The 25,613-nt window shown below is 36.7% G+C and overlaps 1 protein-coding gene across 3 annotated transcripts; it reads left to right on the top strand.

Annotated features, from left to right (window-relative positions):
* The first annotated feature begins 4,247 nt into the window (after window positions 1-4,247).
* tfap2a (transcription factor AP-2 alpha) lies at window positions 4,248-15,500 on the top strand. Of its 3 annotated transcripts, none has more exons than XM_052114318.1 (7): window positions 4,248-4,387; window positions 8,138-8,557; window positions 9,464-9,515; window positions 10,891-11,116; window positions 11,758-11,876; window positions 13,259-13,400; window positions 14,067-15,500. In XM_052114318.1, the coding sequence occupies exons 1-7, from the start codon at window positions 4,334-4,336 to the stop codon at window positions 14,350-14,352; spliced, it is 1,299 nt and encodes a 432-aa protein (XP_051970278.1). In that variant the 5' UTR covers window positions 4,248-4,333; the 3' UTR covers window positions 14,353-15,500. The 3 variants fall into 3 exon arrangements, with proteins under 3 accessions (XP_051970278.1, XP_051970279.1, XP_051970280.1); XM_052114319.1 differs by lacking the exon at window positions 4,248-4,387 and adding an exon at window positions 5,806-5,929; XM_052114320.1 differs by lacking the exon at window positions 4,248-4,387 and adding an exon at window positions 6,996-7,501.
* The last annotated feature ends 10,113 nt before the right edge of the window (window positions 15,501-25,613 follow it).

Genomic DNA, 25,613 nt, shown 5'->3' with positions numbered 1-25,613 from the left:
GGATAACAAGACTTAGCTGATGAGAAACCATTCCAAGCTGGAATCAGATAGTAGAGCTGAGGAAGGACAGAGAAGCTAACAGTTCTCTGCAAGACACTGACGACCACCAAAGAGGTTTACTTATGATAACCTTGGAACTCCTACACGTTATAATGTGCAAATAGCAGGCAAATAATGCTACCCACACATTGAACCTACATGGACACCAACTGTGACTTCTTGAGTGCCAATACCACTTTACAGTTCTCAGCCTCACCTGTCTGTTATTCACTAAGAACTGATGGATTATATGTATTGTTATTGTGTAGCAAATCAAGGTGCATTAGCAGCCGCACATTAAACTGTACCGTACAACAACAAAAAACACAAATAAAAAATGTATTTGTACATACTTTGGACAAATTGTACACAAAAGTTAAATGTTCTCTGTTAAGCAATTAAAACAATATGTATTATGAAAAGCTCTGTACAAATAATTGTAATTGAAACTGAATTTATGTCCACATTATTTTCTTAATCACTTTTTTCCCGTTAAGGGAAGACATGGACATCCTGCAAAGACATTCAAAAGAAAGTGGATTTCAGACAGGAAAAATGCTGGGCAGAGGATTATCATATGTCAATTAATTTCAAACATCATAAAACATTTTATTACACATAAATAATTATGGTCTTCCAGTTTAGTGTTCATCTATTGAGCATTACAGCATGAAACAGTTGAAAACATCATCACTTCAAAACGTGAAACATTCGCAAAGGCAGGCGATGAGTATACATGAACATACACTAAAAGTTTCTGATAAACTTTCAGCACATTGTGGCGTCAATACACTCTCTGGTAGCTGAGATGGGACATTGTCGTTGCCATGGTAAAATACAGCCTAGCTGGAAGCAGTCCAGACTCCAGGAAAGCTGATCTTTCCCAAACCTAGGAGCCTGACAATTCCTTTTCTCTAATTTCCAAACACCAATCACCCACTGAACAAACACCTGCTCTCCATGTAACTACATCACAGCAGAATCGGAGGCCACTGCTCACACATGTGGCCTCATGCTCTTCCTTCGCACACAACACTGGGCGAGTGTAGGATTCTTTATCCTTTGGTTCTATTTTAGAAAACAGATTTGCAAACAGAATCAAGTCTAAAGCATACAACAAATTCCATTCATGTTATTTTCTTACTAATGTTTTTGCCCAGTTTAACCTTTAAACGGGAGGTATCTGAAAACATCAGAGGAAACGCTAAAGGAAGGCATCAGGATGTGGCGTATACTTCTGAAGCACGTGATATCACTATCATCGCTAGATGGAGCCAGACACTCACACGTGAAACATCCCGCTCGCTGCTCTCAGTCCCCTCATGTTCTATTTTTATATTTCAGTTAGTTAAATACTTTTATAATATCTCGCTCAGTAACATATGTTTTTGATAAAGGTATAAAGGTGTATAAGTGTCTGTCATTATGAGAATAATAGATGACCAATTGTTTGTTTTTTCAACTGTGATTTTATACATGTGTAAAATCATCTAAGAAGGGTCTACAACGGGGCTAAAGGCTCCCCGGGGCTAAATTTAGGCTAATTTAGATTTTCTCCCAAAACACTAAACAGCAACAGAAACTAGCAGAGCACTTTCCTGTTTGTCACACTGCAAACTTTTCCTGACCCACGAGGTCATCGTGTAAAGGTTGATTTTGAGGTCATTTGATCTAAAATTTTATCGCTTTTATCGTGTTGCAAATAATGCAAATCCCTGAAATTATCACATTTATTTCGAGGCAAATTACTTATTTGTCATTTTCAGATTTGTTCATGGTGATTAAATCAAACGTTTTTCAGTAAAATTCCAATAATTGATAGGGTAGTATTTGGGGTAATAAACCCCCTTGTTGTAAGGACTAAAAGCCCCTATAAAACACATATTTAGCGAGAGAGATTTGCTACGAATAATGTTCAAAGTGCTCTCACACTGACTGACTGATTCAACCACAATGGATACACGTTTATAGACATATATATATATATATATATATATATATATATATATATATATATATATATATATATATATATATATATATCAATAATTTAGATACTATGAGGTGTACCCTTTTGGTTATTTGGTTAAGTGGTTGTTCTTAATCTAAATTTGTTAATCAAACAACCTCAAAGTATTTGTATTTAGTTTACAATATTGTATCCATAACTATTGCTCATATATCCACATTACATCACCATAGCCATGGTAATCATGCACAGCAGGGTGTCTTCTCTTGTCCAATAGAGGGCGCCAGACAACAGCAGCTGATTCTCAGAGCGAACATTCACTTGACGCGTCTTTCCCATTTCAAGCTTGGCACAAAAAGCGAAGCTGGTTTGAAGTTAATGAAAAATAAAGTAGTCTTGTTAGTTATGATACTAGTCAAGAACTAATAGGTGTCTTGGTTGAGTAAAAGAAAACTACATCAATAGCTACAGCAAACCTCCAAGCCTATACACTAAAATACAAAAATAAAAATAAAGCTTTTTGACGGAGCTGCATCAAACGGCTCTGTATGAGACATCTCGTTTCTTTTGACCGGGTGCTGGTTTTGTTACGTATAAGTGTCGTGCAGTAGCCTAATAATAATGCTATAATATTATAACGAAGCACTCTTCATAGCCTACTCTTCATTAGCCTACTCTTAGAATAGAAATGACGGATTATTTATTATTCAAATCTGTCGTCTTCTTGTCGTCAAGTCTCTAGAGAACATAACTAAATTAAGCAGTTGTTTGTGTTTAGATTTACGTATGTGTCGTGTAAATTATAGCCAGACTGAGAATTCTGTTTCATAAGAAAAAGCATTTCTGCATGTTTTTTATTAAGCAACAATGAAGTTTGTCGGTGTAGCGCTAATTTGACTTGTAGTTCACTTTCTCTGTTTCCTTATTGAAAATGATTAGTGATTCAAATTAGTCAAATGCAATTTAAAGCCTCTCTTATAAAGCTGTAATCTGTTTACTCATTCCTTATCTGACCCAGATTCACCTGGAGACACGCACGTGGTCATTTAAATCTTTTACATTTTGGTCATTCACATACAAAAACGAACACACTGACAAACCAGAAGATCTGTGTTTAAAAATAATTTCTGTAGGTCTATAGAAATAAATAAAGCATAATCTTCCCATCCTGGATTGTATGGGTGAAACGTGGTTTAATAATTGTCATCTGTCCTAATTTTGTGCGCCTTCTGTGAAAATAAAAATGGATGGTCAAATTATTCCAGAAAAAAAGTTGCACTGTAAAAATGTCTGTCATTTTAAGGATAAGAGACTGTAAATATGCTACATAAAAAAAAACGTAAATTGATTAATGATTATTAGTAAAATTTACATGATTTTTTTTTTTTTTTTTACAATATTTTAAAACAAAATACAGTCGTTTTTACAATAAAATATTTTTTACATGTAAAAGTATGATTTTCTTGTACAGTTAATGTTAAAAATGTACATTATGTTTAACAAGAGATAAATGTACTTTTTACAGTAAATTATTGTTAAAATTACAGTAAAAAAAACTGTAATCAGTTGTTCCCAGAATTTCCTGCATGACCCATCACATTTCATTATATTTTATGGGAATAGTTTCCTCTTATTTTTAATATCAGTTATGTGCATTGGGGTGTTCTGAGTTATGTTTGAGATAGTTTAGTTCAGGTTTACAGCATTATTTTAGTTTCACATGTCCTGATGGTGTTTATTGTTTGTGTGAGTGACACTGAGCACTGTCTATACATGTTTATTGATCATTACTCCTGGAAGAGTCACTATTGATGAACTTCATGTTATCATGTGCTCTAATCACTACATGATTAACAACATTAAAGTGAAAAGCAGATTTTTACAGTTTCAAAAGGTTAATATTAAGTTTATGAATGATTTTTTTTACTGTAAATGTACAGGTTATTTTGTAAAGTTGTTTACATTCTACTGTATTTTTTTACAGTGTAGTTTTTCAACTAAACGTATAAATAGATAAACTTGCATGTTTATTTGCGTGCTGACTGGCTAAGAATGTCAATTATAACATATTGACTCTAAAAACAGCAGGTGAATCAGACTGAACAGCAGAAGGGCTTTCTTTTGCTTCTTTCTGTTCGTGTTCCTGCAACAGAAATCTCAACACTGCCTTTACCCTTTCCAGGTGTCGTTACCTTACACGTGCCAGTAGCAGTGCGCATGCGCCGTTAGGTGGTTCTCTGTTTTTATGGCCAGGTGAGTAGATTTTGTTCAGCTAAAGTGGAATTTTGCTTAAGGACAGAAGACCCAATGAGATAACACCGTGTGATGTACCAAGAAGACACAAGAATGTCACTTATGGGCAAAATTGGAGACTGGCAGGTAGGCTATTTTCCTTATAAGGTACAGTATATAAGGGTGATGAAAGTAGGCTACACGCTTTTACTTTTGCATGTTGCTTTTGAAGTACGTCTTGACCAAGGTAGCTTTTCAACAAAGTTTTCCAGACACCAATGGTCCAGTCTTAATAATTGCAAAGAAACTGATTCAAACAAATCGTTAGTAGTAGTTCGTTCAGGCAGATTTGAGTTTGAGACCGTGACTGTGAAACGCATTTTCTGTAAGATTTAATGTAATTTATTTATTTATAGACAAACGACTTTACATATTATTGCAATGTGATAAATTGTGTACTTGCATGCATAAAAGCATTTCCCTTGTTACGTTAAATGTAAAGACGGGATTTCTCTGTTAAGCCTATTTTTAATAGAGTAATAATAAAGCTTTTTAATTTTTATGTACATCAATGTAAAAATAAATAAAAAGTTCGAAATGAAATATTAACCATATGATTAATCATTTGATTTCTGAAAATAGCGCTTAAGTAAATATGCTATAGAAAATGTTAATGTGAATATTGCACAATTAAAAGCACATTTCTCAGGGTTGGGGATGAAACCAAGATTTGCCATTCTTTTGTGCGATTAGTTTCAATGATGTGGACCCCCACACAACAAAGCAGCACTACCATCCATTTCTATTGCTCGTTTCTCTGCCTCTCTTAATCGTCATTGTGTCTTAGTTTCTTTCGGCCTCTCATTAATGACAACTGGATCACCCCACCAAAAATGGTAATGGAGATAAGAGAGAGAGACGACGCCTTAGACCGGCGAACTGTCTCTCGGCCTCATTCACATTTAACAAGCCATGTTGTTGTGTTAATTATTTACATTTATTAAATTGCACTGTTACATGTTCTAAATAGAGCTACAGAATCGACCACTTTTGCATAACAATTTTGAGAGGGTTTACAGGCCGGGCTCACTATAGGACTAAAACAACAATTTATAATTTTCAGGATGGAAGCAGTGTGGTTTTGCCTGCTGAAAAAACACTTCTTGTCGCAGTAGTTTAATATAGTTAAATATGCTTTTACAAACTGTTCTTCGGTTATGGATTCTAACACTTTGCTCACAGTGAAGCGCGTGGCCCATGAAAAAGATCAATATTTGTCACATGGTTCAGTGTATTTCTTGCAGCATCGCTTGCAAGAATGAATCCGATAGTTCAATTAAATTAAATGGTGACAACCGTCCTCATTCCCCATTAATATCAACCCATGTATTTACTGTCACTTTTTGAAATACACAATAACCCCAGTAAAAGCAATGTTACTGGAAATACGCGTTGCAGTTTCTACCTGTGTATATTCATTGGCTTTGGTCTCTTGATATGCTAATGAGCATTATTACAGTAGCGCGCGAGTCTCTCTCTTCCACCATTAGAGGGAGATCTGAGCGCGCAGCTCGAGCCCTGTGCAGTGTGCACTGTGTCAAACTCAAGCCAAGGCACACTTCACTCTATCCACAACCAATGAAAATGCTTTGGAAATTAACTGATAATATTAAATATGAAGACTGCGAGGTAAGCGGCTTAAGCAGGCTTTCAATACAATATTTTGCAGCATATTTACCCAAATTCTGAGTGCTTTTACTTTTCATGCAATAAGATTTTATTTTCATTTTTAGTCTTGCTTTGTGTGCATTTAAAAGAAAAAAATGCTAAATATAAATACATCTGCAATATTGCAAGCTCCAGATCATCATGTTAATAGCCTTGTTAAATTTTATAAATAGATAATAGCGTAATATTATTATTATTATTATTATTAATAATTACAAGTTAATTTCGCATAGATTTTCACCAGAAAAATAAATAAATATCGAAACATCGTAATATGTATATATATATATATATATATATATATATATATATATATATATATATATATATATATATATATATAAAGACAATACATAATAAACTTACCAAACGTAGGATTGCTTGGTTATAAACACAATAAAACAACGATTAAAATTACGAAATATTTAGTGAAATTATTTTCCCTATGAAGGTTCTTCATGTCTTATTTCGTCTGATTTGTTTGTAGTAAATGCAGTAATACAGTATATGGGAGTAGTTTCGGAGAAGCCAGTAAAACGTGTTTTCGCTGGTTTCTGGATGAGCTGGAAAGAACCTCTGGACGCATGCCCTTATTTTTTATTTCGCACTGATAAAATAAAAAACTACATTCAGTTTTAGAATATTCGCCTGTGTGATTGAGAGGGAATTGTGAGAGATCATACATGTGGAACGTTTTGTGAATATTTGCTACGGCTGTGAGATGTGTCGTATGTGTCGTGGCCCTTGCTAAATTCGTGGCGGTGAGGGATTCTAGTCCAGTGAGCTTAAAATATGCCATGCCAGATGCCCTCGGCGTTTGCTGGATTTTCACCAGAATCAGAGGTGCTCATTGTTTACTTCCTTGCGTTCTTCCCCCTTCGTTCTCTCTTTCTTTCACGTTTGCTTGCCCTCGAACCTTTTAAAATGTACCCCCCTCTTTCTGATTCGTCAGAGGCAGGAGAATGTCCCTCTTTCTCTCTCTCTCTCTCTCTCTCTCTCTCTCTCTCTCTCTCTCTCTCTCTCTCTCTCTCTCACTCACTTACTCCCTCTCTCTCCCCATCTCTGATTAGATATACTGATTCCTCATTCAATGGACGTCATTTAGTGCAGTCTGCCTTGAGTTGCTTCCTCGCTTCACGCTCGATTTCCGACCATTCTTCCCTTATTAAGTATTCGTGTAATATTAATAATCATGAATATCTACTATTAGGAGTGCATGGGAAGAGACAGAATGTGCTAACATGAGCTCAAGCGAGGGAACAGCTCACTGACAGAGCCGGGAGACGCCAAAGGGATCTAAGAAACTTTAGAGAAAAACTGTGCATTTAAAGAGCACAAGAAGAAAAGTGGGAATTTACCCAGATTCTGATGGATTATCGCTTTATGTGAACGCCGATCACCGTTACTTCGTCCTGCATTTGTTATTGGCTTGATTTCATTTGCGCATTCTTTTTCGTTTCGTCCCTCCGAAATTCTTGTCTTGTGAATCCTCGGAAATCTTCGCAGATGTTAGTGCACAGTTTTTCCGCGATGGTGAGTGACTGTCGAGGGTAAAGCTCTGAAGATCGCGCTCAACATTTACTCTCCGATTGTTTGCATTTATCCTATCGTTTTGTCTGTACCATCATGCAAGCTTTTCTTGGTAGCATCAAATGCTATTACAAAGACTTTATACTTGATGTGAGCTCTGGGTATTTTATTTGTTCGCCTTTCAATCTTGAAATGCTAAATCAGTAACAAATTATTGATGTACAATTTTAATCCAAAATAACTTTTAAATTGAGAACCATGGGTCTATAATAATAATAATTATTATTATTGTTATTATACTATAATAATAATAGGCGTATTATTATTATTATTGCTCAAAAAATGTCATATTCTGCTTTCTATTTAAATGACTATTTACTGCATAAGTGCGATTACAAATCACCTAATGTTTTTTTCTTAAAAAGAAAGAAAGATAGATAGATAGATAGATAGATAGATAGATAGATAGATAGATAGATAGATAGATAGATAGATAGATAGATAGATAGATAGATAGATAGATAGATAGATAGATAGATAGATAGATAGATAGATAGATAGATAGATAGATAGATAGAAAGAAAGAAAGGAAATTAAAACCGTGCTCTATAACGGTGGTTTATCGTTTTCTCTCCCAAGGATCGCCACGACGGGACCAGCAACGGCACTGGCCGGTTACCTCAGCTGGGCAGCGTGGGTCAGTCTCCGTACGGCAGCGCTCCTCCGCTCTCTCACACGCCCAACTCAGACTTCCAGCCGCCATACTTTCCGCCACCCTACCAGCCCATTTACCCGCAGTCTCAGGACCCTTACTCTCACGTTAACGACCCGTACTCCATCAACTCTCTGCACGCCCAGCCGCAGCCGCAGCACCCGGGCTGGCCCGGCCAGCGGCAGAGTCAGGAGAGCAGCCTGCTGCACCAGCACCGCGGGCTTCCGCATCAGCTGTGCCGAGAGTACCGCAGAGAAGTGCTGCTGCCGTCGGGTCACGGCATCGATACCGGACTCACGGATTCAATCCAAATCCATGGAATACCTCACTCTTTAGAAGATGTTCAGGTGAGGAAATGTCTATAAAACGACATGCAATCATTGCATTATCATCACCATACTTTTGCTGCAGCTATTATTTAAAAATAGAGTTAGAAGAGTCTTAAGCAGTCAAATATCTATTAAAGACGTTTTTTTTTTTAGAAATGTAAACTTTTACAATACCGCGCGAAAACAATACAATTATTTCAGCTTTAATTTTATACTTTCAAAAGCATTATTTATGTAGGCTGCAGAGTTAGCCTCTCTATGGCCTATGTTGAGCGTCTTGTGTTATTTTAAGGGAATGTAGAAACTAAAATAAGTTTACGTTTTTAACAACGGGTTTTCAAAAATTAATTTCAAGGTTTATGATAGCCACTTTTTCACTAATTAATGATTGTTTTTTTTTATTTTTTATCTTCACTGTTGTTCCCCCCAGCAACACAAAGTGAACGGTGTACTGAGCTTTTTGATTAATATTGTCTGTCATTTTTGGACGTGATTCCTGGCTGTCCCCCTTTTCACCAGTAATTTAATTGTAGTCTGCCTGCTGAAGAGATCTTGGCGAATTACATAGCTGTGAGAGCAATACATAGACAAAATGCACTGTTTAATCACAATTGCATGTTTATTTATGTTTCCGTTGTTTTATTCCCTGGGTTTACTGATTTGAAATTAAATACATTTTATTTGTATTATAATTTATTAATTTCACATCGCTCAAGCTTTTATAATTAAATTAACAGAGGCTTATGCCAACTGACGTACAAGTAATGGTGTTCACAGACATAAATATCTACGTTAAGGGTTTGTATTTTTTTCTCCCTTTGAGCTTCATTTTATTTCGTTTGCAAATTATATACAGATTATAGTTTAGGGTTAGAATATATTCATTCTTTAAATCTGTATTAATTTGCTGTTTGATCTTTGCAGCATGTTGATGATCAAGGAATTCACATCCCAGACCAAACAGTAATCAAGAAAGGTAAGCAATTTCCTCTGAAATACCGAACGTGCTTCCACTGGCACCCCTCCGCTTGTAAAATCTACCCGTGCTTGCTGGGAGACGGATCGGGTTAATTTGTAGGCCTTGAGGTTGCCTGGAGATAACGCACTAACCATTTTAACCAAGTGTTTCATAACGGGCCTTATATGTGTGTTGATATTATGGTGCTTGTTTAATCTTGGTTTGTTCTGTGACTAAAATGAAAGTATTTAATGCTATTTGCTAAATGTTACATAGATATGATGTGAGAAACGAACGAAATCGAGACTTCGTTGTTAACATAAACTGATTATTATACCGCACGATTGGTCATTTTTTGCACCTAAATCGCTAATTGTTTCGTTTGGGTTCATTTGACCAAAGAAGAAGGGAATTAACTGTTTTCTCATTTTCAAATGCGCTGCAGTGAGATGGGGTTTTCTTCGTTTTAACCACGTGAAATATTTGACAGCTTAAATTTGATGCACCGTATATAAATCTGCAGAGATACTCATTCCACAAACACGTTCGTTTAACTCCTCTCGTCTCTATTAGTCTCCCATGAGCTATTAATGTCACAAGTGATCTATCCAAAAGTGCCTGTGCTTTTGTTTCCGGTTAGCACATGAAGAAACAGCGGGCACTGTGGCAGGATTTAGGCCTGAACACTTATTTGTAAGAGCGTTGTGTGAGTCAAATGTGTGTATGTGTGGATTTGTGAGCTAGAAAATTAGTGAGTGTTCAGGGTCCGAAATTGGTGTTGAATTACGATAATTGTTTTAATATATTTTATTGGATTTCTACATATTGTTGTCTATGCATCGGCTTTTAAAATCTATAATAGTTAAGTATAATAAAAATAATACAATAATAACAATAACTATTATTATTAACCATAAATCTAAATTTACCCGTCTTGTCGTCTTTCTCCTTTTTCAGTTTCTGTTTTATGATGTTCCACCAAATTTGACATGAGGCTCAAATATAATTTACATTTGCACTGTGCAGTCAGGGCCAAACTAGAGGCAGTGCAACGCATGTTCCACTGTCATATTCGTTGAGCTCGGTCTGGAGTAACCATTGCGATAATATGAAATAGTTTGATGGCTTGGCCACTTCATTACTCGGGGCATATTCCAGCAGTTACATTCACGAGCTGAATGAAAATCTATTGCTGTGTTATCTATTTCCCTTCCTCTCTGATAAGAGCATATTGCCTTTGATTTCACATAGGCGTGCGGGATGATGTGCATATAAACGCATATGTCTAATCTTACTCAATAGCTGTCTGCTGCATGGAAATTAATCTTTTCCCCCCATTTGGTTGCTTCTGTATACTGGAATGAGGGGAGGCTAATCGTGTTCCATTTTTCAGGTCCCGTTTCCATATCCAAGAACAGCAATGTCTCTGCCATACCGATTAATAAGGACGGACTTTTTGGTGGTGTGGTAAATCCAAACGAAGTGTTCTGTTCGGTTCCGGGTCGTCTGTCTCTGCTCAGCTCAACATCAAAGTACAAGGTCACAGTAGCGGAGGTGCAGAGACGCCTCTCTCCGCCCGAGTGCCTGAACGCCTCTCTGCTCGGCGGGGTCTTGAGGAGGTGAGCTGGACTTCCATTATACACTAATAATTACATGTTATTAAGCGATTGCAGTCGCCAAACACACCAACATGTTTTTTTTATCAGACTCACACAGCATAGACAAAATATTGAACCTCGATTCGCAAGTTACTATACTGTAGTGGCCTACCAAATTACAAACAGCACATGCTGCCACATCATACATAACACAGTAGGCCTACAATTGAATGGAAAACTGTATCCTTAGTGGAGTAATTAAATATCACGTAGAATAATAACAAATGTACAGTAGAAAAATAACAAATATCTAAATATGAAAAAAATAAAATAAATTAAACATTCCTTCACATCTCCGTAATGCAAAAGTCTTTCAAAAGAGCGCTCTTGCGTCTAGCATGAAAAGTCACTCGAAAAGCTGTTACATAAACAGGGCTCTTGGGGACACAGGACTGCTTCATTGTTTTAATTTTTTTATTAGGCCTCTGCAAGTTCATACGTGCTCCGGTCATAGAGGGGATGTTGTCAGTGCTATTAACATAATATATATAAAAAATAATAATAATTGGCCTACGGCATTGTATTATGGGACGACATAAAGATAATCAACAATAATAGAATCAATTACATATTATGACACATTTTTCTCATTTGCTTCAAAGGGCCAAATCTAAGAACGGCGGAAGATCCTTACGAGAGAAATTGGATAAAATCGGATTAAATCTACCAGCAGGAAGACGCAAGGCCGCCAATGTTACCCTTCTGACGTCACTGGTGGAAGGTAAGTTTCCTGATGAATATATGTATGATAAAGCAGGTGTTTAATGCGGCTACATGGGAGCCATTCCAAATCAGCATTTGCATTCATCCGTGAAATGGAGAGTTTGTCTTGCAAGCAACAATGCATGAAGGATATGAGAAAAAGGCTGTTTTCGTAGAAACGAAACAGGAGTTACAATTGTGAAATAATTTTGTGTGATTACAGGAACTTTTTTATTTGATTTTATTATTATTTTTTTTAACTGTGAGCACCACCATTTGTTTTTAAATCCACGAATCGAGTGTCTTCAGGTTTCAGGAGGCCTAATTTTTGCAACATTATTTGAGTTTTGTGTGTGTGTGCGTGTGTTTTGTAGTTGTATGCAGTTGCTGAAGTGTATATGGTTAACAACCTTATTATTATTATTATTGCATATGAATTTTACCCTTGCTAGCTTAATGCAGTTGACCTGTAGGTTGAAAGCCTATTATGAAATATAAATGAGTTAATTATGTAACGCTGAGAAGATGCCATTGCTGCTGAATAAATCCATTTTGCTTGCAAAGTTGGAGGTGATTATTCCGTGCAGTGGTATTTGGTGTGTCGTGGGTTTTAAAGGTGAAAGCTGGAGACGGTTCATTGGTTCCTGTTAATCATTGCCGTTGAAGACTGACTGTAATATGTATCGTGCTTCAATGAAATTTGCTCTTGTATGGTAATGAGCCTGAAGAAATGTACGATTCCTGCGAGATAAGGGAGGAGGGGGGTTTGGGGGACACGCACGCACACGCTGATTTCGTTGGAGGACACTGGCTTTCAGAAGTGCTGTTATTGTTTATGATCTGCTCCATTTTATGGAAAGCAGTTTAGTGGAGTTGAGCTTTGATGCTAATTGGCGCATGCGTTCTTCCGGACTCTGGGCTAATGACAGGAAGGCCCACAGTAAAAACCCAACTGTTTCAGGAAATTAAAACAAAGTCTTGGGGGGTAACCTAATGGAAGTAACCTAATTTTCATGGCTGAAGTATAAGATGATGGTTTACGTTTAGCCGTTCGAAATTGCTTTCTTAAATACAATGTTTTTTTATTTTGTATTTATTTTATTTTTTTATATATTGATAGAAGAATCACGAATCAATGACGTGCTGTCATTATCATTTGCAGTTATAAGATGTTCTGTTCATATCATAAAGAAGCATTTCTTCTGACGCATGAATTGACAGAATCCAATTTCTTTTTGGAAATGAAACTAAAGGTGCATTAATGATTGATATAGAGTGATGTCCCGCTCATCGGTCGCGGACGTTAATTAGATGACAAACGTGAAAGAAGGTTAATTGCTCTACATTTGATTGCAGTATATTTAAGTAATATGTTACACACTGACTCTCATTTTCTCCCAGGTGAAGCTGTGCATCTGGCCAGAGATTTTGGTTATGTATGCGAGACTGAGTTTCCAGCCAAGGCGGTAGCTGAATATGTGAACCGACAGCATTCCGACCCAAATGAACAAGTCCAAAGAAAAAACATGTTATTGGCTTCGAAGTAAGTGCTATTCTCACTATTCAAATGACAACGATTATTTCACTGCGTGAGGCTGCTTCGAGTTTTTTTTACTGCCGCACTGGACTTTGAAATAAATTTGCAATAGACTGCTGTCAGATGTATCTAGATGTGCTAAAAAATAGGGAAGAATTAAATTACTAGCCTACATCATGGAGCTGATATCCTAGATTGGTTACGTGAAATACAAAAATACGGAATTGCACAAAGTTATCAGTGAATTCATAAGACTGACATTAGGCCTATATTATTTGTATGTTCCCAAATTCTTTACAAGATTCTTTTAGATTTTGAGCAAAATGAAACAACTCAACAGGATCAACTCATTTACACATAAGGATACACAAGGATAAACACATATAACACAAAAATAACAAAAGGACCTTAGGCAGTTTTGGAGGCTAATAATCTAATACACACGTTTCACTGAGGTATACGATTCTCGTTTGAAACTCAACTTGAGTTTTCCATTTGTCCCTCCGATCCTGCACTGACCAAGCGAGCTGCTGTCAAATGGAATAGCTACGCTTCTCATTGATTAAGGGCCACATAAGGAGCACATAGTGTTACTAATACATTTGTGACTTCATACCTTCAGCTGTAATTAGCTTCATCCTGACACGCATCCTACATTGTGTCTCCTTCTAGACAAATCTGCAAAGAGTTCACGGACCTGCTCTCGCAAGATCGCTCACCCTTGGGGAATTCACGTCCACAGCCCATTCTCGAGCCCGGGATTCAGAGCTGTTTGACCCACTTCAGTCTTATTTCGCACGGATTCGGGACTCCAGCCATGTGCGCGGCCCTCACGGCGCTGCAGAACTATCTGACGGAGGCCATTAAAGCCATGGACAAAATGTACCTGAACAACAATCCCAACAACCACAACGAGACGGGCTCGAAAGGAGACAAAGATGAGAAACACAGAAAGTGATGTCCACCCACCACATCCCAATTTCATTATGACAAAACACACTAGTGATCAAGATTGACGCGCCACCTCCTGATCTTGACATTTAGAAACACGTCTGATTTTTTGTTCCCCACCCCCCCCCTTTTTTTTTTTAAATAAAATAAAAAACACAATTGACCTTGGAAATTGTGGAAAAGGCATTTCTCTAAATGAAAATAAAAGCAGAAAGTGGCAATAAGAGGAGTACAGATCTGTCACAGCAAGACTTTTTTATGAACTCCTTTTTTATGAGTTCAATGGACTGAAATCCAGCGATTTCTCTTCAATTTCTCCATTTACGATTGTAGCCATGTGACAACAAGAAGCTGAAAGAGGATGATTTTCTATCAGTATTGTGAATAATAAACTTGAAAAAAGAAAACAACAACAAAAAAAATCTACAGTTCCATACCATGAATTCAAGTTATTGACTTTTCACTCCGAGCGACCAACTTGAACTTTGAATTTCAACACGATTCGCGGTTATAAGAGGGAATCTGTGTTCATGTATGTATATATTTATTTATGTGTAATTTAATGGGAATTGTAAATATGGTACGTCTGTTCAAACTTCTTTTTTTATTTATCTGGTACCTCCTGTTTTAGTGGGTTTGAATATTCGCTTAGTCCTTCATGTGGTTTTATGGTTCTTAGAAAACAGAAGTTTGGGGTATTCTTCTCTGGGACATTTCAGTTCAGCCCTCTTGTAGCATGTTGAGGCGACATTGAAGCAAGTGAACAAATTGAAAAGAAATAAACATCCATTTCTCTATATATTATCATTATGTCATTCAGTTTAATTCGAAAACTGTCATTACGGAGACCCTTACGATGCTAGTTTTGTGTTTCTATCTTCTTGTTTTTATACCAGCTTTTTATGTGTTGTGCCAATCACCTCTTGTTATTCTCTCAAGCACCACAAGAGCAATAAATGGATATTGTCTTATGAATTCTTTCCATTTTTCTTTTGAATAAATTCACAACATTTGGGACCATATGATATCTTGTATGTCCACTGTCTAAATTGGATTGGATTTAATCTGTATTGCATAACCCATGTGCTGGCAATAGCTCCCATGCCTGTCAATGTATTCTAGTTCTTTGTTGCCCAGAAAAAAATAAATATTTGATACACTTCATGTCGATTTTAATCATTACTTCTTTTTTTTTTTTTTTTGTAATTCACTGCTTGCTGCGCAGGGGTGTATTCCTCTCTCTCTCTCTCTCTCTCTCTCTCTCTCTCTCTCTCTCTCTCTCTCTCTCTCTCTCTCTCTCTCTCTCTCTTTCAGCACGGTTACTGTAATTGAGTTTAACTCTCCCTTGACGATTGCTCCATGCAATAAGCAGTTGAACCCATTGTTTCCTTCATGTATTTTAATAATAATAATAATAACAACAATAATAATAATACTAATACACTTTCAACAAGTTTAGAGCAAAGGATCATTCAAATATGGCAGGGAGCTCTTTTTGCCAAGCCAAATGACACAGAAAACAATGAATTCTCAATCGTGTTTGAAGTGAATGTGTGTAGTTTTAGCCCTCGAGCGAGAGCGCTCTTTAAAACCAGTCAGATGTGGAATCCAGCTGAAGGTTAGTGCAGTTGCCATTTCCATGCTTTTATTTGTAGACGCCACCTTACTTTTTCTGATACACTCATTCATATCATTACAATGCAAATCACTGGTTGTAATTTACAGTTTACAGTTCATTTGAACGAAATTGTGGCATTGCATGTCAGTGTTAAAACAAAAAGCAACATCCAAGAGCAATGCATATATATATTTACACTGATCCAATTTAGTTCAGTCATTGGGTATACATGCAGATAATGTCGTGTCTGGACACGTATGGTTCTTCTGTGCATTGCATAACTCAAATGTGTTGAGTTTGATTGCTTATTGATAGCATTTGCCTGGAAATCAATCTTCACTGGAGCGTGTTAGATTCGCTGCTACATCTAAGCAGCATGCCCATTCAACGTCTGTCGCGGAACTGAGGAAAGATCTGCATGCGCAATATTTTCACCATAATGACTTTTTCTTTTCCCATATATTTTTTACTTTGCTCATACAGTCAGTTCGATTGAGATGCAGTTGTTTTCAAATAACACGAACGAAGCCTAACTGTACATGTCCTTGGCATAATTGTAATGCACAGTGCAGCAGCAGGTGAGGCGAGGCATTGTCTGTCAAGACTGTTTTTGTTGGCTGCTTCTCAGATTGTGTGTGGGATTCTAACCTCGGGCACAATAGCTCTCTCAGAAAGGAGGATACCCGGCTGCTCCTCCTGATGCAGGCGCAGAAAAAAAGCGCATGAATAGTAATTTTAAGGGAAAACAATCATGTTAAACAGTATTCATTTGGAATTAGGAATTTCTTAACGTGCATGTGTGTCATTAACGTTAATGTCATTTATTAAATGTATTAGAGGTCCAATGATATTTTGTTTTTGAGCGCAACGAAAGCATTTGAAACAGCAGCTATATCACAAAAGCACGTTAGTAGCCTACTCATTCACATTCATTTATAAACACCAACATCCGTATCGCGTTTAATTAAAACACACAGCGTTCGTTGTTTTGTGCATTTTGTATTTTACTTCAATGTATTTTTTGGTTGAACTAGTTGAATACAACGATACATCGATTCAGCAAAATTTAAATAGCCTATATAAAACACCGAGAGGTGAAACTGAAGTTCTCTGCAATATTCGGCTGAATTCGGGTTGTGAATAATTCTCATGCAATGAGACTATTTGAACATCCCGCAACAGCTATATCAATTACATTTCATTTCGGTGTAATAATTAGCACATGTGTCCTTTCGTGTCGTTTCCCCCAAATCATTATTAATTTACTGGCTTGAATTGTACAGAATTTTCCAACATTACATTAGAATGATTTGTCTTGAATGAGCGCGTGTAAATATAGGTTACACACACACACACACACACACACACACACACACACACACACACACACACACACACACACACACACACACACACTGCAGCTCATGCAATGATGCACAACAGACTGTGTGACAGAGAAGGGTTAGTTGAAAATGAGGGACGTTTACGCAGGCGCGATTGGATTTGATGAGCACTTAACTCTCGTTTTGGTTTGAAAACCGCTGTCAGAAAAGTGAAACATCAGAAAACAATAAAATGTCCTTAATCTCTTTCCCACAAGCATTGATATCAAAGTAGTGCGCATAGTGTTTGTAAATAAACGAGAGCTTCGGACCACTCGTAAATACATGTAACTTTAACTGATTTTCTCATTGCTTGCACAGTTTATTACAGATGAAGGGACACAAAAGAAACGCAATTAATGCGTTTTACCTCATTACCTCATCTGATAATTCAACTTTAAACGAATAGGCCAATGCATTTTGAGCTTGACACATGAATTGCAATAGAAAGATTATGAAATATCAATTATATTAATTTCACACGACCCTGTACTATAGTTTACACTTATAAATGACTGAATTATTAAATACATATGGTTACTTTAACCAAGGATATTTGGCTGATCGTTTGATAAATTAACGCCCTCATACAGAAATCTGATATGTGGCAATACATGTTCATTGGCTATGGTTGTCACTGATATAAAAGTCACATACTTGTACATTAATGGAACACAATACAAAATTAGTGTGTCACGTATAACACACACACACACACGCACACGCACACGCACACACACACACACACACACACACACACATTCATGTAGTGTTTCCATGTTTTATGGGGACTTTCCATAGACATAATGGTTTTTATACTGTACAAACTTTATATTCTATCCCCTAAACCTAACCCTACCCCTAAACCTAACCCTCACAGAAAACTTTCTGCATTTTTACATTTTCAAAAAACATAATTTAGTATGATTTATAAGCTGTATTCCTCATGGGGACCGACAAAATGTCCCCACAAGGTCAAACATTTCGGGTTTTACTATCCTTATGGGGACATTTGGTCCCCACAAAGTGATAAATACACGCTCACACACACACACACACACACACACACACACACACACACACACACACACACACACACACACACACACACACACATATACAATTTGAATGTGTACATAGGCTACTGTATATGCCAAATATATGAACTCTAAATGTATATTTGGTGTTAATTTGGCCATATGTCAGATTTCTGTATGGACCCACCACTCTCTCTTCCTTCTCATCGTTTTCTTTTCCCTCCAATGGCAGGTTAGACAAGTCTGTAGCATGTTTCATAATGGCAGATTGAAGTTGTGGCACAGTGAGTGTCCTTAAGCCATATGATCTATGAGGACGTTTCTCTAATATGCGATATGTTGAAGTTTTCAACCAAAGGAGAACCACTATTGACTAGGTGATCACAGAGCCCCTTCTAATGCGCCATATTGCGTGTAATCACATGCGTATTGGTCTTGGACCACTTTCTTTCATTTCAAGATATAGTTGGGCATTAACAAGACACCACGTGTTCAATGCCGTATTTAGGCCAGTTTCTTTTGTTATAGCCTTTCAGTAGGCTAATGTTTAATTACTTTCAGTGCCTCGACACGATACATTGCCATTTCCAAGTTTGGCAGTATTTTCTAGTTTTAAAGGTTTTTAGCTACATTAGTCGTGATAGACTAATTAATACCAAGCGATTAACCCGCTGGTTTGCCAAACAGGCGTTGTTCCGTCCTAAAACAAAACTATTCCTTTATTCATTTCCGCTAAGAAAACATGGATTGAATGGACGTGACATGTCAAAGTGTATCTGTTTACTCTAATAACCCAAAACTATGAATCATGGAAAAATGACAAGAGCAAAGGCAAACATATCGTAGAAAACCTGTGAAATTTGATTGTCATTGCAAGTTATTATGACCAATATTAACTCATAATATAGACTGACTGCACATCCATCAATAATACACATGAATGTTTAAGGAAGGAAATACTGCAAGCTTCTGGACAAATGAAACACGTCCCCAATCGAATGACGCGATTATATAGCCTACGTGTTCAATGGAGCGCAAAATGGTTAATTGCGCAGGTCTTGTAACCTCAGCCCCCATCACCCCCACAACTGACCCCAACCCACTAAACAGAGCGGGCCTCCTTAATGTCAAAAGAGGTCAGAAGCTTCATCAAATCACTCGTGATTACTTGAGACTTCAGGTAATCGATTAGATGACTTTAAGCGACTTTGAATAAACCAATTATCCAAAATAAGTGGACGCCTACATACATTTGGGGTTTAGATGCAGCCTAAGTCTTGAGCTTTACTGCTACTTTATAATTTACAACATTCCAAAAGCGTTTAAAGTTATAGAACACACAGAAAGTAAATCAAACTAAAATGTAAAACCCTGACCTCCTCCATCCAAGGTCTTCAAACATGTTCGTGTGCACCTAAAAATAAAGCGTCCTAGACGGTTTGTTACTCTCTCTCTCTCTCTCTCTCTCTCTCTCTCTCTCTCTCTCTCTCTCTCTCTCTCTCTCTCTCTCTCTCTCTCTCTCTCTCTCTCTCTCTCTCTCTCTCTCTCTCTCTCTCTCTCTGAAGCCAGCCGGGGGGAGTGTCGCCGCGGGCAAAACATATGCTTCTTTCCATTGCACTAATCCAAATTCAGCGTGCAGGAATAATTGCTGGAGTGGCCGTGCTTTTGCAGGGCTTTGTCCCGCTCTGGCTCCCGTCAACCAGGCACACGCCATTTCAATCAACCGCTTTTGAGGGCTGTCTCTTTTTATCAAACCTCAGAACAACCTCGCCAGTGATGTGAAGATTTAACAAACCGCTTCACGCTTCATTGAGAGCATATCCATTGCGTCCGAAAGGACTCGCAGCTCAGTATTGCGTTTTATTATTCATGTGTTGTTTTGTGAATTTGCTCATTGGTTGGAATTGTGTGTTCGTCGCGGTGCTCATCCGACCTTATAACCAACCCCCCATCAAACCGATGCCTCATGGGGTCGATTTCATTTACTAGTAAAATAATCACTATGCAATTATCAAAAGTCAAATCTTGTGATATTTGCCAAATGCCGACACTGAATAAAGGACATCTGGATTAGCCTATATCCTGAATTGTCCCCAACTAATCGAATGAAACAATGTTGATACAAACTGTTAAATTCAACATCAGGTTGGAATTCGATTTTAAATACTCATTTACTGCATGCAATTTACCTCCAAATATATTCCCAATGGGTTTTAGAGATAAATAACATGATTTTTTCCCACAAGACTGTTAGCGAGGGGTAGTACATCCAAACTATAATGTCATGCTACCGTGTGCCCACACAAAGAGCTCTTTCCTTCAGAGTGAGTGGGGCATATTAGGCATGATTTTCTTTTCTTTTCTTTTTTTCTCTTCTTATTCCGTTCAGTTATAATTACTGTGGGTCTCTTGTTCCGTTTTCGTCATATTTTCCTCTGTGTTTAGGCATGATCTTTATATGTGACGTGAATTGGCATAGCTACTTCTGGTAATTTGCACAAAACAGCTCAGATCATGAATGCAAATGTAAATAATCTCATTTCAACGCAATATTGTTCGTCAGAAATCGAAACGTGGACCGTCAAGGCCACGGATAGAAACACGAGGGGTGTGGACTTCACCAAATTAAATAATGTTGGGTGATGTGAGTGACTATCAAAAGTGCCAAAGGTTAGATGAGTGTCAGAGCTGAAATAAAGTGAAGAGAACTGCTTGGAAAACATATTTCCCAAAAGTTTTCAGGAAAGCTTGAAGACTAAATTATTAACAATTGAATCAGAAGCCATTAAAATTATTTTAACCCTAGATTGTGTATCCTGGGATATACAAACATTCAAGAGGCTGGGGAGAGGAGCAATCAGTGGTCAAATTTGTGTGAAAAGTATTGAAAAGGTGGTCCCTGCAAATCTGAGGATATGCAATGGTGTACAGTGTACAGTCTGGCATCAACATCTGTGCATATTTTCAGTGTTATTTTCATGATTTCTTCATGTTATTATATAGAAAATAAAAGTAAAATTTTAGAAAAAAGTGTATTATATGGGCCCTATCGTGTTGAGAAATGGCAATTCATTTTCAGAGGTACCTTTATATGCTTGCTCTTATTAGGGTTACAGAGTTACAAAAATGACGTAAATAGTTCAGATGTACTTGCAGGTCACACATGGCAGGTCACTCAATCATCAGTATTAATAGTAAACAATCAACAACGCATCCTCAACATACATTATTATATTATCAACAGATATAGAATAGAAAAATGACCGCTTGAATTATCTTTCACGAAAGTTTTCAAATAAATTTTATGACTAATTTATCAACAATTATACGACCTGAGAACCAGAAGACACGTCTAATAAACATTTGAAATGTCAGAATAAAAACATGCAAACATCCTCCACAGTTATTTCCACGTATCAGACATTTGTAGCCCTGCGGCAATGTTGAACTAGTTATAATTTCATGAGAAATAACTTACAAATTAATAATAATAAAAAAATTTGTAAGTTATTTCTCATGAAATTATAACTAGTTCAAATCTAGACTGTGAACCCTCAATTTAGCGGATTGTTTTTTGTGAATACAGTAAAGATTTGTTGTTTTGTGTATTTTACCTTGTCTTAACCTTATTTTCCTGTGAGTCAACAATGAAAAATGACTTCAGTAAAATTGCCATTTGCTTGGAAATCGTGCAGAGCGGATAACGAAGAGAGAGAGAGAGAGAGAGAGAGACAGAGAGAGAGAGAGAGAGAGAGAGAGAGAGAGAAGAATTAATAGACGTGATAATTTCACACTAAAGAAGAGCACGATTTCATGTGGCTCTATCTGTTCCATCAGAGCGCAGCTGTGCTGTTATGATGAAGTTTGATGACGATGGTCTGAATCTTCCTCCAGGCGACTCATAGCTGCAGGCGGCGCCGCCCGACCCTGATAAACGACTTAAACACACGGGCTCGCCAGATCACTTGTGCTCCTCTCTTCATTTTTCACAATACACACAACATCCACTTGGGCTTATTGCACCTCGACCGGATATATTTATTTAAACAAACATCACAGGGGTTGTATTGCACACAACCGAATAGAAATCGCTATTTTTAATAAAAGTTTGTGGTGAAAGAAAAAAGAAAGGCAGTCGTATATTTCTGATCAGAATGCTGGATTGCAGTATGTTCAATAAAATGTGTGTAGCTATATGCGTTTAAAGGATACTTCCGATATAGGAAAGCTCAGAAGAATACTGTTAAAATTAATTGATGCAGTTAGGCATATATATATATATATATATATATATATATATATATATATATATATATATATATATATATATATATATATATATATATATCCTAACTTTTTTTTGGTTTTATATATTTCTATTTACGCAGTATTTATGAGCGATTTATTTTATTATTAAAATTGAGTAGAGCAACTTTATTTTCCCACTGTTCAGGCAAGCCAGAAGAAAATAAATATCAGGCAGTTATGAGCAATCACCTAATTATTTAAATGTGACAGTTATTTACAGAAAAAGCTCAGCTCACGGCTTCAAACGTCATACATCTGAAACTGGAATTAAAAGGGCCAAAACAATTTTGTGCACAAAAGCATCGTTTTCCTGGCCACAACTTATATATCAAATAAAATGTTTACATAGAATTGGAAAAAGTATTAAGACATTTTGCTCAGCAGGTTAATTTTGTCCAGCTCATCATAGTTTAAACCCCTAAAATTAACCATGTCATAGGTATATTTGAAATGAGTTTATTTTTTCATGTCATCTCAACCATGTGTTTGAATTGGAAATTGACATTTAGTTTATTTGTATGCATGTACTTATTATTTTTTTTGTTTTATGCTAAATGTTTTCATGAGATTTCTAGATGACATTTTTAGTTTAAATTAAAATTCAACCCAGACACTTAACCACCAATTGTTTGGAATATGCACAAGTCTGTTTTACACTTATTGGTATAATTTTGGTATCAGTATAATAGCAGCTGGGAATAATTCAATTAGAGGTCATGATCAAAATGTAAACCTTTCTCTGGTAAAATACATTCATTTGAACGCAAACTTGTGCATTTAGAGAAGATTTCCAACCTGCTTACAGGACTTGAGACATCTGAAACAATTTGCCAAGCACATCAACAAGACTTCCTGCAGCTCAGCATTAATCATTTGATTGAAAGCATTAATTCCCAATCTTTTGTTTTGATGTGCTTTGCTATTTCTCATTGATTTGCAGGACAGATTATTTTGTAAATATTTTAGATTTTACATTTGGAAAAAGTCAAGGTTTTCAAGAGATGTTTTGAAAATTTCCAGAGAGTTCCAGAAACTCAAACCTTTTCGCTTCCTCTTTTATTTGTCCTAGCTGCATTTGGAGAGACAACCTGGAATGGTGATTTTCTTGTCTTTTCTATCCACAGTATTTATGAGTTCCATGATATTTTATGGGTGATGTGGGCGGAACTTCCGGTTAAGTGTAAACAATCATTATGTTATGTACTAATGCAGCATCAAAAATGACAGAAACTTGAGAACAAATGATCACAGAATTATAGCGAGGTGATATTGTTCTTCCTTGCCTATCTCTCAATGATTATGGGTTTCAGGATGATGGCCAAAAAAATCACAAATAGAGGCATTTTAATTATTTTGTCTTTATCCATTGATGGAAGAAACTGAACAGACAAACCTGAAATGTCCACACTGTTTTCCAAATCACATTGTCCCTTTAAGGGAAGACATGCACATTCTGCAATGACACTCAAAAGAAAGTGAATTGCAGGCAGGAAAAATGCAGGAAAGAGGAAATTCATAATACAAATAATTTCAAACATGATAAAACATCTCACTGCATGTCTCATCTAATAATTATGGTCTTCCACTGTAGAATGTATTCATTTAGCATCACAGCATGAAAACATCATCACTACTCACAGACAGTTCAGAAAAAACACAGTTCCTTTTTATCCTCAGTAATAATGCCATTTCAAAACATGTGAAGCATTCACAAAAAAAAAGATGCTAAATAGAAATTAACAAACTCTCAAAATGTCTAATGAACTTTCAGCACATGTACAGTCCACACACCTGTTAGCACAATAATGCTATCGTTTATATGTAATTCATTGTGCTCCGTTTCAGGACATCTACCGCAGTCGGACTGTAATGGTGGATAACATAAGAAATCCCCGCTGTTGAATTCTTGCCAATAAAGTGAAAAGAGCACACAAACAAATTATTCCAATTATTCCAAAAACAGATGTTCCTAAGTCAATCCAATACAGGAGCGCTTTACTGTGTGAGACATTTTTGAGACATTTAACAAAATGTAAAAAGCAAGAATCTATTCACATAATGCAAGCAAGCAGTGACCAGCTACACACAAAATGCCAACCAATCCCACTTCCGCTGCCAACCGGAAATTCCGTCCACTTTGCGAAATATAGTGGACTCACTGAGAATATTGTGGATAGATAGGCCTATAGTGATTCTGAGACATTGGATTTTGAGACATTTAGGATCACTCATTAGAGGAACATAGCATTCAAGCTACTGCATTGTGGTAATAACATATCACATTAAGGCTTATGATGCGTTATTATTGCAAAATTTTGTACTAAGCAATTTAAGATTAATCTTATGTGTCAACTTGCTTCTTCTCATTCTTGCCTTGCTTCAGAACTCTTGTAGGGCATGAGCAGAAGACGTTTATATGAAATTATCAATGTTAGGTCAATGATGATATCAATGAGTCAATGAAGGTATTTCCCAACAGTTCCCATTGAACCCACACCTCGTTTATTGCATCATATCAGCAGCATGAAACACCAAACCTGTCCGGAAACACAATCGCTAAAAGAAACACAGGCGTCTCAGGGAAGTTCAGGACATCAGTATGTGTGGAGAATAATTCTTAATATAAGAGCAGGCAGACCTTGCTTTGGTTTATTTGATCAAATTATATTGTAAGATTGGTTTGTCTAAGGGAGATGGCTTGGTTACTTGCAATGCATGATTCAACATACCTGTATGTCACTTGTTAAAACCTGCAGACACATTTTAGTGAGCCTCAGCATTCTTCCAAAGGGGTCTCAAAATGACACAGTGATTTAAAATAAGTTAATAAACTAAACTATAATAATCTAGCTTGCTATAATACATCTAAAAATAAAATACTGATATCATATTTCATACTTTATTCAACAACTGTTTTATTGAA

This window comes from Xyrauchen texanus, chromosome 41 (genome assembly GCF_025860055.1).
Source record: "Xyrauchen texanus isolate HMW12.3.18 chromosome 41, RBS_HiC_50CHRs, whole genome shotgun sequence".
Taxonomy (NCBI): domain Eukaryota; kingdom Metazoa; phylum Chordata; class Actinopteri; order Cypriniformes; family Catostomidae; genus Xyrauchen; species Xyrauchen texanus.
This window is presented reverse-complemented; position numbering and strand designations above follow the sequence as displayed.

Coding starts and splice junctions, on each gene's coding strand:
- tfap2a (XM_052114318.1), top strand. CDS start 4,334: ATGTACCAAGAAGACACAAGAATGTCACTTATGGGCAAAATTGGAGAC. Junction 9,516..10,890: donor CCAAACAGTAATCAAGAAAG/GTAAGCAATTTC, acceptor TCCATTTTTCAG/GTCCCGTTTCCATATCCAAG. Junction 11,877..13,258: donor TCTGACGTCACTGGTGGAAG/GTAAGTTTCCTG, acceptor ATTTTCTCCCAG/GTGAAGCTGTGCATCTGGCC.